General features: G+C 40.6%; 1 protein-coding gene across 1 annotated transcript in view; it reads left to right on the plus strand.

Annotated features, from left to right (window-relative positions):
* Nucleotides 1-8,597, plus strand: part of LOC127651341 (neural cell adhesion molecule 2-like) — a 356,390-nt gene extending 347,793 nt beyond the window's left edge. Inside the window, exon 17 of the mRNA XM_052137120.1 lies at nucleotides 8,441-8,597. Within this exon, the coding sequence (XP_051993080.1) occupies nucleotides 8,441-8,597 (157 nt within the window). The remainder of the gene's footprint in view (nucleotides 1-8,440) is intronic.
* Nucleotides 8,598-16,298: the final 7,701 nt, after the last annotated feature.

Here is a 16,298-nt window from a genome sequence, read left to right on the forward strand (position 1 = left end):
TTACTTGATTAAAATAACATAATAACATATAGAGAGGCAAAACATACAGATATATTTTCAAATGTACTCTTTATATTTATGTTATCATAAAGCTGAAGAAGAATTTATTTACTAAATAATTAAATGAGGTGATATTTTAACTCAGGAGACTGCACACAGTGGAAATTAGAATTCTGTGGATGGTTTAAATATTCTGTTAATAATATATAATTTGGTTTGATGAGGGCGCTATGTGCCTGGAAACGCTACCCAGCTTGTATTGTATTTTAAAGATACTAAAGTATAACAAATAAATACAATAATTTATATTTGATCAAATGTGTTTATTCTTTATATTAACATATTATTATTCATCATATGATCACCTCGTGCCCACACATCTCTCATGGGCACACCTCGCGCCCCTCACTGTGCACGCACAGAGATGCTGTCTGTTCGTGCTCAAGTTGTCAATCACACGAATGGCAGAATAAAAGGCATTATCAATAAACTTGGATGTTTACATGGATTTATTCAGTTAATCAGCCCAAAGTAGCTGAGATAGTTTCCAGTGCAAGGGCGCAGGGTAAATGCATAAATACTGCTCATGACGTGGGACAAAGCGCACTGATATATTGCTGCACTGATTTAAAAATATACAGTCATAAGAGCTGAGTTACAGAATCACCCTGAAAATGACCATCAAGTATGAGCTCATCTTGGTGTTAAATTATGAAACTATTCTTTTTTCTCTGTGCGGAGTGAAGACAGTGATGGACTCAAGTGATAGTCTGTGACAGTGCGTAGAGCTGTGTTAACTTCTGCTGTCGTAAAAGTCCCATTCAATAATCTCTCAATAATTTAAGCATTAATTAAAATTAAACTCAGTACTTTAACGACAGGAACGCCACCCATTGTAACGAAGTAAAAGTAAATTTTTTTCATTAGAAAAATGAGAGTAATAAGTACCCACTTTTAAACCTACTCTAAAAGTATTTTTTTTCCCAAAAATTACTCAAAGAAATGCTTTTTACTAATTTTACACAAATAAAAAAGCATACCTCTCTTGCTTGCTTTTTCTTACGTGTCATTAATTTTCCATCCGCATGCGAATGATGCGAAGATCAATTTGGAATTTAGTAAAGTTCATCACTGAAAATGTTTGCTCATAGACTTAGTAGACTCATGAATGGACATGGAGTGGCTGTATCACACATTTAATCAGAGCAAATATAAGTTTCACTTATCCATTTTTTCCAAGAAAAATAAAAAAAAATCCACTATTACATTTGAATGACTTTCCAGAAGAGGAAAAAATAGAGAGCGGTGGATTAAGAAAGTCAGATGGGAGAAGATGCCAAATTTACTGTCACTCTCTCAGCAGCTGTAATCAAAATCCCCTTGCAGCTGTGGTAATTCATTTTTTTAAACTAATTCCAGGGTAATATAACACTAAGCATAATGTTATAAACTTACACTCAATATTAAAAAAATTAAAATATAAAAAAAGTTTGCTACAGTTATGCTGCTAATTAAGGTGGAAACGCATCACAGTCTATGATAGTCACCAACGTTTTTACATGGTTGCCAGATTGCACAAATTAAGTATAACATTGGGCAGAATATTTCCAATTTGTTTAAGTATAAATTTCTGATTGGGTGTTCAAATCTAATATCTGGCAACTCTGAGCATATTAAACATTTGTTTAGCCGCGTTAGACCCCAGAGATCTAATAAAAACTGTTCAGGGTCAATTTTCACTGGTCTGCAATTGAGAGTTCTGATTTTCAGAATCAAATTGTTTCGATTCTGTTTGATGGACATTCTATATTTATATATTTTTCAAGTAAATGCACGGCTGTGAAGTAATTCCAGGTCTTGACCAAATTATTTCTGGTATTTCAAAGAGCCCTACAGGCTTCCACAACAAATATAACCAATTAAAACAAAGACATTGGTTAAAGTAAATCGGTTAAGAACATCAAACAATGTTCTAACAATGTTCTAACTTGGAGTGGTGGTGGTGTAGTGGTCTAAACCACATAACTGGTAAACTGGTAATCAAAAGGTCACTGGTTCAACCCCCACATCCACCACCTTAACTCCAGGTTGCTCCGGGGGGATTGTCCCTGTAATAAGGGCTCTGTAAGTCGCTTTGGATAAAAGCGTCTGCAAAATGCATAAATGTAAATGTTCTAAAATAGCCTACATTTATTTAAATTTCGGTTAAAACGTTTTCAACAAATATTGATCTCGCCCTAGACCTCACACCCACATATGCACATACATACACACACACACACTGAGACTCGAGTCACAACCAACAAATAGAGCTGCACCCCCGCAACTTGATTAATACAACAATTTATATTATCCAAAATAACTTTTAATGTTTCAATGTATTTTGCCCTATTAAGCCTCACGTTGTAAAGCTGTAGTGGAAAGCACCACGCTACCCCTTCACCCCATTTAGTTTTCACACACACACGCACTACCTTGCCGAAAAGCAGCGTTTCCTTTGTTGCTAGTTCTAAAATGACATTTTCAAATTAGCAACGAAGGCTTGAGTTGTAACCAAGTTAGATACACTTGATTAATACAACAGTTTGTATATTATCTGAAATATCTGTGGGAAAAACCTTTGCACTCCCCCTTACACTCTCTCACATGTGGTCACACGTTATACGTGTTACGCACACACTTAAGGCCCACACTCATAAGAAAAAACGTCTAGGTTACGTGTGTAACCTCCATTCCCCGATGGAGGGAACGAGACATTGTGTCGAAGAAGCGACACTAGGGGTCTCTCTTGAGCGCCGAATATGCCTCTGAACTATGAAAAAAGGCCAATGAGAAGTTGGCAGACAGTATTTGCATACCCCGCCCCCAGACATACTGGTATTTAAGTGGGCAAATACGATGAGTTCATTCAGGATTTTTCTGAGGAGCCGGAAATGGTCCGGCCACAACAGTGGCTTGGCTCAGAGACGTGGCAGGGATGACACAATGTCGAAGTGAGCGACAGATGGGGAACATCTAGGTTACGTATGTAACCTCCGTTCCCCGATTAAATTGTGCCATGCTCTGAGCCGTGTACGTGAACTGCTGATACAGAAGCGGGCAGGTACTCTTACATGCAAATGCGACCAGCTGTATCAGACTGCATGTACCCTTCCCCAATGCCCCATAAAGTCATCAGAATCCTTCTGGTTACCCTGACGAGAGGAACAAGGTAATGCTTTCCAACCTGGGAATGGGCCAAGCCTGGCTGGGACTCTTTTCTCTCTATGTTTCTTGCATAGAGCAGTCACGGCCGGGGCACTTACATGCATCAAGGGAAGGGGGTCTTACCCAGTTTCCTATTCTTTCAGGGGGAAAAGACCCTGCGGAGACCACACCTGCCCGTCACATGGGCTCTTTAGGCAACATGTGGAAAGTGGCATGGTGGTAGATCCAGCCTCAAGGAGGGGGGAGTTGCTACAACATGGCGACCGGAGGGCAGCCGGGGACTGCCTAAGGAAAACATGGGTCCACTTTTGTAAGGGGACCATACCGTGGAAAATACACACAGGGGGAGTCTGCGTAGGAGCTGTGGACCTGTGGAGCACCGTTTCCAGTACAGGGTAGATTAAGTACCCACAGTGGATTGGGTCGGAGAATTCCTCTGCTGAACTGCGGACCCACAAGGGCTAGGGAGGAATCATCCAGGGATCCGAGAGAAGGGATCTCCTGGGAGAAACAGGTGCACGGTTTTACCTCAACTGAGGGAAAGGGCGCTAGGCCCAAGTGATTCACCCGGCCAGTTCGTCAGCGTGTTACCGAGTTCTACGGGCTCGGACCTGAGAGAACATGGGACGATACTGACTCAACCCGGAGATTGTAAAATCTCACAAAGGTATTAGGTGTTGCCCAACCCGCTTCTCTACAAATGTCTGCCAGGGAGGTGCCCCTGGCCAGTGCCCAATGAAATGGCATCGACGACCCAGTCGGCGAGCCTCTGTTTGGAGACAGCGTTCCCTTTCCACTGTCCCCCGAAGCAGACAAAGATCTGCTCAGAACGTCTAGAGCTCCACGTACGGTCCAAGTAGGTACACAAAGTACGTACCGGAAACAGCAACGAAAGGGCTGGGTCTGCCTCCTCCCGGGGCAGCGCTTGCAGGCTCACTACCTGGTCTCTGAAGGGCGTAGTAGGAACCTTGGGCACGTAGCCCAGCTGCGGTCTTAGGATCACATATGTGTCTGCCGGACCGAACTCCAGGCAAGTGTCGCTGACAGAGAACGCTTGCACGAAAGAAGGTCCTTCCTCAGGGGAATTCGCCAGGGAGGGGCTGTTATGAGAAGCGTAAGGTCCGAGAACCAAGTCCGAGTGGGCCAGTACGGAGCCACTAGGGTGACTTGCTCCTTGTCCTCCCTGACCTTGCACAGCACCTGTGCAAGAAGGCTCACTGGGGGAAATGCGTACTTGTGCAGCCCCGTGTGCCAGTGCGTCTGCCCCGAGGGGAGCCTCTGTTCGGGCATACCAGAGCGGGCAGTGGGAGGTTCCTCGGGAGGCAAACAGGTCTACCTGGGCCTTGCTGAATCGTTCCCAAATCAGCTGGACTGACTGGGGTTGAAGCCTCCACTCTCCACTGGGCAAGCGTTGTTGTGACAGCGCGTCCGCTATCACATTGAGGTTGCCGGGGATGTGAGTGGCACGCAGTGACCTGAGTCGCTGCTTGCTCCAAAGGAGGAGACGACAGGTGTGTCGTGACATGTGGCGGCCACGTACGCCACCTTGGCGATTTATGTACGCTACCACCGTGGTGCTATCTGACCTGACTAGGACATGTTTGTCCCGAACTAGTGGGCGAAACTTCCTCGGTGCAAGGAAAACAGTCAACAACTCTAGGCAGTTGATGTGCCAGCGCAGCAGGGCTCCTTTCCAACGGCCCACAGCTGCGTGCCCATTGCACACGGCATCCCCAACCCGATCTGGAGACATCGGTCGTGACCAAGACGCATCGGGACACCTGCTGCAAGGGTACTCCTTCCTGTAAAAAGCAGAGGTCTGTCCAGGGTTTGAATGTCTGGGGGCAGGCGGTGCCGTGGCGCCATGCTCGTCTTGGGACTCGAGGATGCCATATACCCCAGGAGCCTTTGGAAAAGTTTTAAAGGGACGTCTGGCTTGAAGGAAGCGAGGCATTTCAGCACAGACTGTGCACGCTCTTTGGTGAGACGTGCTGTCATTGAGACTGAGTCTAACTCCATGCTGAGAAAAGAGATGCTCTGAACTGGGGTGAGCTTGCTCTTTTCCCAGTTGATCTGAAGCCCCAAACGGCTGAGGTGCCTGAGCACCTGGTCTCTGTGCACACATAGTAACACTCGCAAGGGGGCCAGGATGAGCCAATCATCGAGGTAGTTGAGTATGCGGATGCCGGCTTCTCGTAGCGGGGCAAGGGCTGCCTCTGCGACTTTCGTGAAGGCGCGAGGGGACAGAGACAGGCCGAAAGGGAGGTCTTTGTACTGATACGCCTGACCGTCAAACGCGAACCGTAGAAAGGGTCGATGTCGCGGCAGAATCGAGACGTGCAGTACACGTCCTTCAGGTCTACAGCTACGAACCAATCTAGATGCCGGACGCAAGTCAGGATATGTTTTTGCGTGAGCATTTTGAAAGGGAGTTTGAGCAGAGCCCGGTTGAAAACTCGCAAGTCCAAGATCGGTCGAAAGCCGCCGCCTTTCTTGGGTACAACGAAGTAAGGGCTGTAGAAACCCTTCTTCATTTTGGTTGGAGGGACAGGCTCTATCGCGGGAATTGGCATGTTCGCCGTGTGCTGCGGAAAAACGGACGCCTGAGAAGGGGGGCGGGGGCCTGGCAAACTGAATTGCGTAACCGAGTCGAATGGTAATGTGGTGTCGGGATGCAAGGGTAAGTCCAGAGAATGCACCGTCGTGCAAGAAGGAGAAAGCCGCTGTTATGCGCCGTCAATCCAACAGCATGCAGAGCGTCAGAGGAAAAGGCAGGAAATGGTGTGTGTTACTCGCAGCAGACTGCATGCACTACCATCGGCTCCGAAGAACATTTCTGAATGAACTCATCGTATTTGCCCGCTTAAATACCCGTATGTCCGGGGGCGGGGTATGCAAATACTGTCAGTTCAGAGGCATTCTTATTCGACACAACGTTGAAGTGAGCGACAGACGGGGAATAGCTGTCATATCATTGTTTAATGTTAACAACGGGAATATGGCAACTCACATCTTGCCGATTATGAAGCAATGTTACTTCTGATGAGAGCTGCTACAAAAAATGGTAATCCCAGATGTGAGATCTCTCATTTTCGGAGTTTCTCTCTTTCGATTCCTCAAATACAAACTCACACACAAACTCTCACACACACACAAACGCACTACCCCATTACTCCAGTAAGTGCTCCAGTAAAGCAGCGCAATCCTCTGTTGCTAGTTCTAAAGTGACGTTTTCGAATTTACAACGAAGGCTCATACTTTATTAAAGCAAGATGCTAAATTTGTGGCGAAAGAAAAAAGTTCCTATGATAAGAGCATTTTAGGGACGAAAACCAGAACATTTCTTGTGATAAAACCATTAACAATGTCTTAACCATGGTATAAGCAGAATAACTGACTCAGGCCTGTTGAATTGTTGAAAAAGAATGCACACCCGAGGTGTCGCTGCGCATCGTGACCGAATTACCACCTTGGCTGTGCATTATTTTTCAACAATTCAATGGTCCGTTGTCAATTATTTCTTACATATACTGTATATATATATATATATATATATATATATATATATATATATATATATATATATATATATATACACAATGGTCCTCGAATATGAGTGGACGATAAATGTTCCATGAGTTTCACTCCTTCTGAAGTGACATTATTGAATTATTAATGAAGGCTTGGACGCATCATTTGTTTTGAACCAGCAACGGCAGGTTCTGATCCTCCACGTAATAAAGTAGTTCCATGCACAAATGCGTTTTTATGACCATACTCAGTTTTTCCTCATTTTTTTACATTTACTTGTTCATTGAACTGTTGTATATAAGCAATATCACACTCACAATCATGCCATGTGGCCCTAATTCAGAACTGCTGTGATTACCTACGGCCTATGGCTCTTGCTCGTGTTATATTGCTTAAATATATATATAAATTGTATGTGAAATAGTGCACATTATACAGCAAATAAATATTGGTAGTATGCTACATTTTTAAGTTTCATCAAATACATTGCTTGTCATAATTAAATAGAATACTGCACACTGTGAAGTATATAATGTATTTATTTATTTTATAATTATATATAAATTTCTATGTATACAAAAATTTTGTATGTGAAACACATTATACAGCGATAAATATTTCAACTGGTAACATGCTACAGTTTCGTAAAATTTTTGTCAACAACATTGCTTGTAATGGAATACTATTACTACTGCATACTGTGCAGTATATACTTTATATTGTACATTATACATATAATTACTGCATATATACATCTATGTATTTTATTTTAATTAGTATGCACATTACACAGCCAAAAATATTTCAAATGGAATTATGCAAAATTTTCATCAAATACATTGCTTGTTGGAATCGAATGCTATTATACTACATAATATGCACATTATATTTTATATACATATATTTTATAAATGTATATATGTTTATAAATGTATATATGTTTATATAGTATGTGAAACATTTCAAATAGAACTATGCTACCTTGCTAAATAAAATATATTTTTTTATACATTACATATTTAATGCAGTGAGTGGAATTATACAGTTAATATAAATTATGCAGTTATGATCTCGGAAATGTACAAGGAACCGGCCTATGTAAACATAATTTGGCAGTAATTAAATATAAAAACCTGTACTTTACAAATGAAGAATTGGTTGGATGGTGTAAAGTGTTTCTATATGACAGGTGGTTGGAAAATAAGAGCGCTTGATAATGTCAGCTGATGCATCTTGCACAAGGAATGTGTATTAAAATAGTAAATAGGGAAAAATTTAATATTCATATTGATTAAAAATCACAGTTGATATAATTTTCAATTAATTTGTCACTCTGTAAATGGAAGGTAATGGCAGCATGTTCTGATTGTATACTGCACACTTTGGCAAATATAGTAGGTGAGGAAAACTCAAGAACAGAATGAGTTGCATGGTGCAATGCTATTCCGCTGTGGTTTTTGGTAGCGGAGAGATCAGCTGATGTACGGCGTATTTTCAAATTTTTGTTGTGTGCCTGTTGCCATAGAAAAGAGTACAATTGCATGCTAATGAGATGCATGACCTTTCCAAAGCGACTTGCTCTCAGCATGAAGTGTCCTTGTGTTGTCACACATTTACATCATCATAACCCTTACTGCATCCTCAAACATGTCTGATGATCATCTTTCAAAAGAATCTAAAATGCCTGCTTCTCTAATTACAGGAAACTTCCTCTTAAAGAGGAAAATGGCAAGGAAGTGCTGAAGCCAGACTTAATTGAGATCAAGGTGCACACCGACAACAGCATCCACATAACACAAGAAGACAGTGGCAGGAGACTTTCCAGGCCCAAACAAACTGAGACCAAAATACAGAAATAAAAAAATATAACAAATTAAAAGAGAAAAGAAGCATGAGGGAGAATCTTCAAACAGGGCGACTAATTAAGGGCTCAGATATGAGCATGTAAAAATGGGAAAATACTGAGACAGAATTTTTTTTTTTTTTTTTTGTGATAAATCTACTGGCCTTTCTATTCAAGATGGCTCCAGCACTTTTGTTTCATTACCGTTTCTGTCTCTGGCCTTTTGCTCTTTTGGCAGCACCATGGAAAATCTATGAAAATGGACTTGAAAATTGACTCTCCATTTGAATATCCAGAATTTTCTTCTACTTGCCAGGCATGTCCTGTGTGAAATTGGCCCTTTGAGAGGGTACATCTTATTACATCATCTAACATAGTCTTGATTATTTCAACATTTGTGAATGTTGTCCATATGTGTTTGAAGACTTCATCGGTTTAATGGTTACCGGTTTCATCAAGCGTTTGTAAATTTTGATGGCATGAATAGCCCTCTTTCGTTTTTAACGCCACGATGCCAGATGAAATTCCCTTTTGCAGTTTGTGGCAGGGTGGGGCCGGGTCATCATTCTACACACCCGGTCCCTTATCAGGCTAATCAAGCCTCCGAGAGGGATAAAGGTCGACTGCGGAGGATTTTGCGGGAGAGAGAGTAAACTATTATTTATATTATCAAGCCGGTTCTCGGATACACCGTCGCATGGTCCTCGATCACTTCTCCACCCTCTCAGGCGGACGACAGCCGCTTCTCCCCGGGTGGACCGGAGTCAGACTCACGACCCCCGGCGTTCAGAACGCCCCTCCACATTCTCGGCGACTCGTGAGGACACTCCTCTGCCCCTGGCAGCGGCCCTACCGCTCCAGGCGGTCGGGGAGACACATCCCTGCTCCCCTCGCGGACGGCGCTCTTGCTTCGACCCCTCCGTGTTTCTGGGGCATGGCAGGGCTCTCCTCTGCCCCTGGCAGCGGCTCCATCGCTCAAGGCGGTCGGGGAGTCCAGTCCCCACTAGCCTCGCGGACGGCGGCCGTTCACCGCTTCTGGGCGGTCGGTCTACTTCTTCCCCCGGTGGATGGCAGCAGTGCTCCCCTGGGTGGATGGCAGTGTCGAGGACTCCGCGACGGGCATCCCTCCTCCTTCCTGGGCTTCGGCACCAGTGTAACGTAGTTCAATGGAAAGGAGGAGGTGAGAACCGGCTTGATAATATAAATAATAGTTTAATATAAAACTGAAACAAAAGACAAACACACACGACGGACATGTCCGTAAACGATCTCTCTCTCCCGCACAATCCTCCGCAGTCGGCCTTTATCCCTCTCGGAGGCTTGATTAGCCTGATAAGGGACTGGGTGTGTAGAATCACGACCCGGCCCCACCCTCCACTCTGCCACATGGTTTAATTTATGTTAATAAATGTATATATGTGTGAATGTATGTATGGCCAGAAATATACTTTACTTAAGTGTGCAAAAACAGAAATGAATGCGTTGAACGTATTGTTGTTCGCCTCACAGGGCAGGTAATAGGATGCAGTCTTTGGTAAGGCACTTTAATAAGATTATTAGAGTTTAAAAAAATTTACTTTATTTTAATTATTCTAAATCTGTGATTGTTAGTTTTTGTTTAGTTTATGGTAGTTTATGCTAGTTTAGTTTAGCTTTAGTTTTAGTGTTTTAGTTATTCTAGATGTCAGTTTTAGTTTTGTTTTAGTTTTTCAGCTAGTTTCCATGTTAGTTTTTGTTACGTATGCTGGTATATTTTTTTTTAGTTTTAGAATCAGTATCCTCAAGGGCTGCCAAATTATCACATAAACTGAGAATATTTAAATATGTTTCATTCTTTTTTTTTTAAGTTCACGCTATTAATGCATTAACTTTATAACTTTTATTCTGTTCTGTGTAGACCCAATTGATCACCATCTAGGGGCATTTTCATGTTTAATGTAACAACATTTTAAATGCTCCTATAAAAACTAGAAAGCAAAAAAATAATTGATGGTTATTTTTGTTTAATTGAAGTTGCTGAGAATTGCGTTTCGACACATTTCGTAATGTAAAAACACTTGAAATTGAGCTTGCATAGACAGAAGTGTTTGAATTTTTACCCTTGTGCAGAGTGTATTGTCTTGCTTGTAGAATATTAAAGGTAACTCTATCGCCCCCTAGAGTACAGAGGTTTGTTACCGCCACAGTAACGCATGTTAAGTATGTACAAATGGACCTTGGGTTTGCTATGCGTTGGAAAAGCATTCGCTCTTGCTTACTTGCGTTGAGTGTGTTTTTGGCCTAAGTTGTGATGAAGGCAATGTTTGCCATTTGAGCCACTTTAGTTATTATATTTGATATATTTTACTATGGTTCACACCTGTTTGTACATACATGAGTATTATGTAGTCTTATTGTATAAAAAGTGTTCCCAGAAAACTAGGATGAGGTCAGTTTTTTTCTGTGAGTATTTCATAAGATTAATTATGTTACGTTAACTTAATTATGATGCAGGGCATTATGTACCAATCATGTTTACTAAACTCTTTCTTAAATTCTTTGTACAGTAAAGTGTTTTTTAAAAACTTGAATCAGTTATGGTTACACATCTGCAGTTCTCAAATCTCATTCATACATATTCAAAGGCCCATCTTGGCGCGTTTGACGAGAACAGTCTGAACTGATCGTGATTCGCCAAGACTGTGTGAATGAGATTTGAGAGCTACAGAAGAAAGGTTTGGAAGGACAGGAGGGTGAGAAAATGATGACAGAATTTTCATTATTGTGTGAACCACTCCTTTAAATGTTTTATTCCAATGGTCTAAAACGAACTATTGCAAAGCACCAGTGTGATGCGGTTTTCACTAGAATTTCAATGTTGGCGTGGCATATGTGGAATATTCTTCATATTAAATCAAACAAACATAATTATGAGGAACAAAATCACATTGTGTTTTTGTGTTTTTGTGTCAGGTGCAGTTTCACTGAGAGATAGCCAATATCTCATAGCTGAATTAATACATTATATAAGAACAAGAATATATTTTAATAATAATAATACAACAAAAACACATCCATATCTGGTAAAAACTTTTTATGGCTGGTTCATTTTCTCAATTAACCCACCATTAGCAGATGTGACAAAAAGGTAATTTTGTACCCTGGTTTATTAATTTAATTCAGTGTGTCTTTGTTTCACTGAAATGGGAACTTGTAATTTTCAATTTTCAAAACAATGAAAACTAATCTTTCTTAGATGCAGTACAATGCCATATCTAAACCACAAACACACACAATTAGGATACATTTCTGTTCAAATACACTATGCATAGCTGAAAAAGAAGCTTTTCTCCTGTGACCCAGGATTTGACATTTGTTACCTATGTTTGTTATGGGGAATTTTTATTTGTAACTGTCACAGAACTGCAGAATCCTGATCTTACTACTGGAACACTGTTAATAACACTGTAATTTACAGATGAAAATAAATGTGTCCTTGAACAAGGCAGTGCTTGTAAGAAATTCTGTCAGCATTGCTGATTTCTAATAGAAACTTCTAAATCTTATATCATTAAAATAATTATTATACATGCATTTTTTTATGACCCCATAAATATTGAGAAACTAGAGAAGGCAAAAATGTGAATAAAAATTTTGATAAACTTGAAAGATTTCACTGGAATCTGTATAAAATGAATGTAGCATGCTGAGGTCGCTTCGGGAGTTTTTGAGGAGAAATGTTTGTGTTCATATGGAGATCTCTGACTTTTGATTGCAAGCGTTGGAATGTAAATCCAAAATTAATTCTACACAAAGATCGACAATGATGTGCGTAATACACGAAGTTGATTAGTAAAAACAGATGGCCTTCTCATTAGACTTAGATTTTCCCTCCAAAGTTTTTCATTCTTTGCATTTCTAAACTCATACATGAAAGAATATCTGAATTGTAATGTTTCATAGTTGTCAGAACTAGTTTTCATTTCCCAACAAAGAGTTAAAAAGCATTTGCAAAATACTGCCAACATTCTCATAATAATGAAGTACAACACTTCTAATTAACCACAAATCCATTTGTAGCATGCTTTTGTTATATCCTCAGCTGTTTATGTGCACTGTCCCATATATCTGCATTTAGAAATGTTGACTTTTACTTTTGGTTCCACAGCCTATGTTTATGCTTTGCTTCCATATGTGAGTTTGTATTTAAACCCAGAATTGGCAGTGTTTCTTTCAAAGGAGAAAAAGTCCTCGTGGTGGTGCTGTTACTCACCTCAATCCGGGTGGCGGAGGACAAGTCTCAGTTGCTTCTGCTTCTTATACAGTCAATCCGCGCATTTTATCACGTGGCTTGCTGTGTATGACACCGCATAGAATCACAACATTACGCACCATTCCATTACCACACGCCAAATTGAGAGCGAGAACCGCTTAATTGTGACCACGATGAGGTTACCCCATGTGACTCTACCCTCCCTAGCTACCGGGCCAATTTGGTTGCTTAGGAGACCTGGCTGGAGTCACTCTGCACACCCTGGATTCAAACTCGCTACTCCAGGGGTGGTAGTCAGCATCAATACTCATTGAGCTACACAGGCCCCCTTAACAGCAATTTATATTAAAGAATATAATTATGACATACTGCACCAGTGGTTTGCAGAAATAAAACTTATTTTACACTGTGGTCAACTTTTTCCTTTTTTCATTTAACTAATTAACTAAATTAATTGAATTAGAGTTTCTAAAGTGAAAGCTACATTTATGGCCGTATTCTTTCTCTTCAATGCTGATCTTTTTAAACAAAATTATTATTCTCGTTGAGTACCATTCGATTCTGTTTTTATAGCAGTTTCAGCATTTCGAACACATTCAGCATGCAAAGATTTCCAATGGATTTTTTATTAAAGAGCTCAGCATTAATAATTGAAAAGCCTCCTCAGGGTGGTTTCATATAATCAATTATCTAAATACAGAGTGATTAACTCCTAATTGTTCCATTGAATCGTAAAAAAAATATCTCAAGGTGATGTGGGGCCAGATAAGAACTTTCTAGTAACCAACGTTTATCTATGGTATTTGTTGTAAAATCATAAGCCCAATAATCATGCTTACACTACAGTAAATTTAAGCACAGCGTATAGCGGGAAGACTAGCAGCTGCACATCATTGCACCATTAGCTAGGTAACTCCTGGCCAATCACATGTAAGCCATTGCTTTATAAGTCTGCTCACAATCTATCACATTGCTGTTTCAGTGTGCTAACACGGCAACATCATTCTATAGCACTGTCTGATGTTGAGTCCAATTCGCTCCCCGACAAGCTACATCCAGCTATGGACACGGACTTATTAACTTCTCCTTACCATTATCTAGGATCAGCAGTTCCTCATTGTAACACACGTCTGCAAATTTACGGATTCTCAGTGGGATTGCACCCTCTTGGAATGGTAATGTTCCGATCTCTCCAGGCCACAGGCGAACCAGTATACAGAATGTCTCAGGAAGCCACTTTCCCTTCCCAATGACGCCGTCACTTCACCTCAACTTCTGCCAGTATCAAACCCATGGGGAGTATACAATCAGCAATCCTGGGTCTTCATCCATATCTCATTCACTTAGGAGATCTAAGGCTCAGAAAGTGTGCGCTCCTTGCCAAGTCTGTCAAAATCATCGGCTCAGGCAGCAGATGATTTCCATCAGAAATAAGCTAAGTTCTCAATCATATCCATTAAATGCATTCAGATTATAGTCATGGGTCTAGGTCTTCTGTTGCCTATGTTGTCTGTTCATCATAACACATCTGCATCAATATCAAAAATCAAAAGCCAATATTTCATATCAACAGCACATTCGCTCTTATAGTAACGGCAGGCAATCACGCATTCGTGATTCACAGTGTGATCGCAATGAGGGTAACACGGTTAAGGTTCGGGGAATTAAGATAATTATTCTGTCATGTCATGATGTACAGTGCCATTCAGTAAGATATCCCCATTTTGTTAGTCGCTCTTCGCTCTAAATCATGTAGCGAGCAAATAACAATACACGGAATCACCCCTATGCCCAGTTTATCACAGTTTAATGTAGCCTTCAATAAAGTCCTTCATGAAATAATTAACGTATTTTGTTCAGAACATTTCGAGTCGTGTTGCGCGTTAATGCCCCTTTGGAAAATGCAATTTTCTTACTCAATACATCTACTTCCACATTCTCCATCGGAAGCACCACTATTGTGGCGCGCCTCACTGCATTCCCTTGTTCATCAGATAACTTAATTACCAGCGTAATGCATTTTGCATCTTATATGATCAGGTCATACAGGGGGTGATTCCTATTTCACGGCATATTTATGTTTTATTACTCATTCAGGCATCAATAAAGTGCAGAAATTTGTTCATATGTGTCTTCATAAATCATTCACTTTCATCTCTGTTTGGAGCATGTTCCAATCAATGGGGATTTTTCAAGCATTGGGGCTTTTTCAATGTTCCAAATTTCAAAGCACATTATGAGTTTAACAGTAATGTCAGCCTAAATACATTACATTTTAATTTAAGTGTCAACGCTTTTCAGTATGATGCTGTTCACTTTCACTGTGCCATGATTGGGGATGTTACATTTCGTAGCAGGTAAGTTAGGTTGGCAATCATCGGATAAAACCAGTGCCGAATCAATGCTCATTATTTTCATCTTGCTATTGTTAATTTCTGTTCCTGCTGGAAAGTCATATCTCCCTCCTAATGATTTAAGGTTATTTATTCAACTATGTTACCAAATGCTTTCTGTATTGATTTTAAAAAGTTATCAATGTTTTTGTTTTTGCTCCATTCAATGTATTAAAAAAATGTATTTGCATTCAGGGCAACTCTCGTCCAACAGCAGGCAGTAGGATTCATTCCTCTGGACATCACAGTGCTGGATTGGTGTTCTCGAAGCAGATGCTGAAATTCAGTCCACTGAAGATACATGTCATGGACCATGCATGGTCTGCTGTTTTTTTTGGCATTTTACTCTTTCGCACAGATGCAAGTGTAGCAGCTCGCAAATGGTACACTGGACTCAAGAACTAAACAGACACCATCATCAGGCTCCAACACCCTTTTAATCTTTAAAGAGGATATGTCATTAGTAAAACAGCGGCTAATGCGCTCTCTCCAATCCGGTACATGGTACAATTATGGACAGCATAAATAACACGCATATATAGATATTTACCACCCAAATATATTATGTGCATTATTAACAGATATATGAATACTTATGCATCACAGTTATACAATACATAATATTATGATATTATAATTGTCACCACTTCCATAATATATAATGCGTATTCAAATTAAATCAAAATAACCATTATTACATTGCTTTAGGTCCATACCACATGCAGAACCCGCCGCATACAGAGCACGCCACGTGCAAAGATTGTACTGAAAGCACAATTATTTCAGAACATATAACATCACCGTAACAATTAATTAACCCCAGAAACACATATAACATAAAATTAAAATACCTGCAAATAGGATATGTCATCAGTAAAACAGTGGACAATGCTCTCTCTCCAATCCGGTACACACTAAACCTATAACATCACAGTTACTATCAAAACCTCCGTTCCCTGAAGGAGGGAACGAGACGTGGTGTCCCTCTTGCCACAGGCTGTACTACACCGCTGTAATGTCCGGAAACATTGTCTCGGCTCCTCAGCACAAAACCTGAATGAACTCTGCATTC

The sequence above is a fragment of the Xyrauchen texanus genome, chromosome 11, assembly GCF_025860055.1.
Source record: "Xyrauchen texanus isolate HMW12.3.18 chromosome 11, RBS_HiC_50CHRs, whole genome shotgun sequence".
Taxonomy (NCBI): domain Eukaryota; kingdom Metazoa; phylum Chordata; class Actinopteri; order Cypriniformes; family Catostomidae; genus Xyrauchen; species Xyrauchen texanus.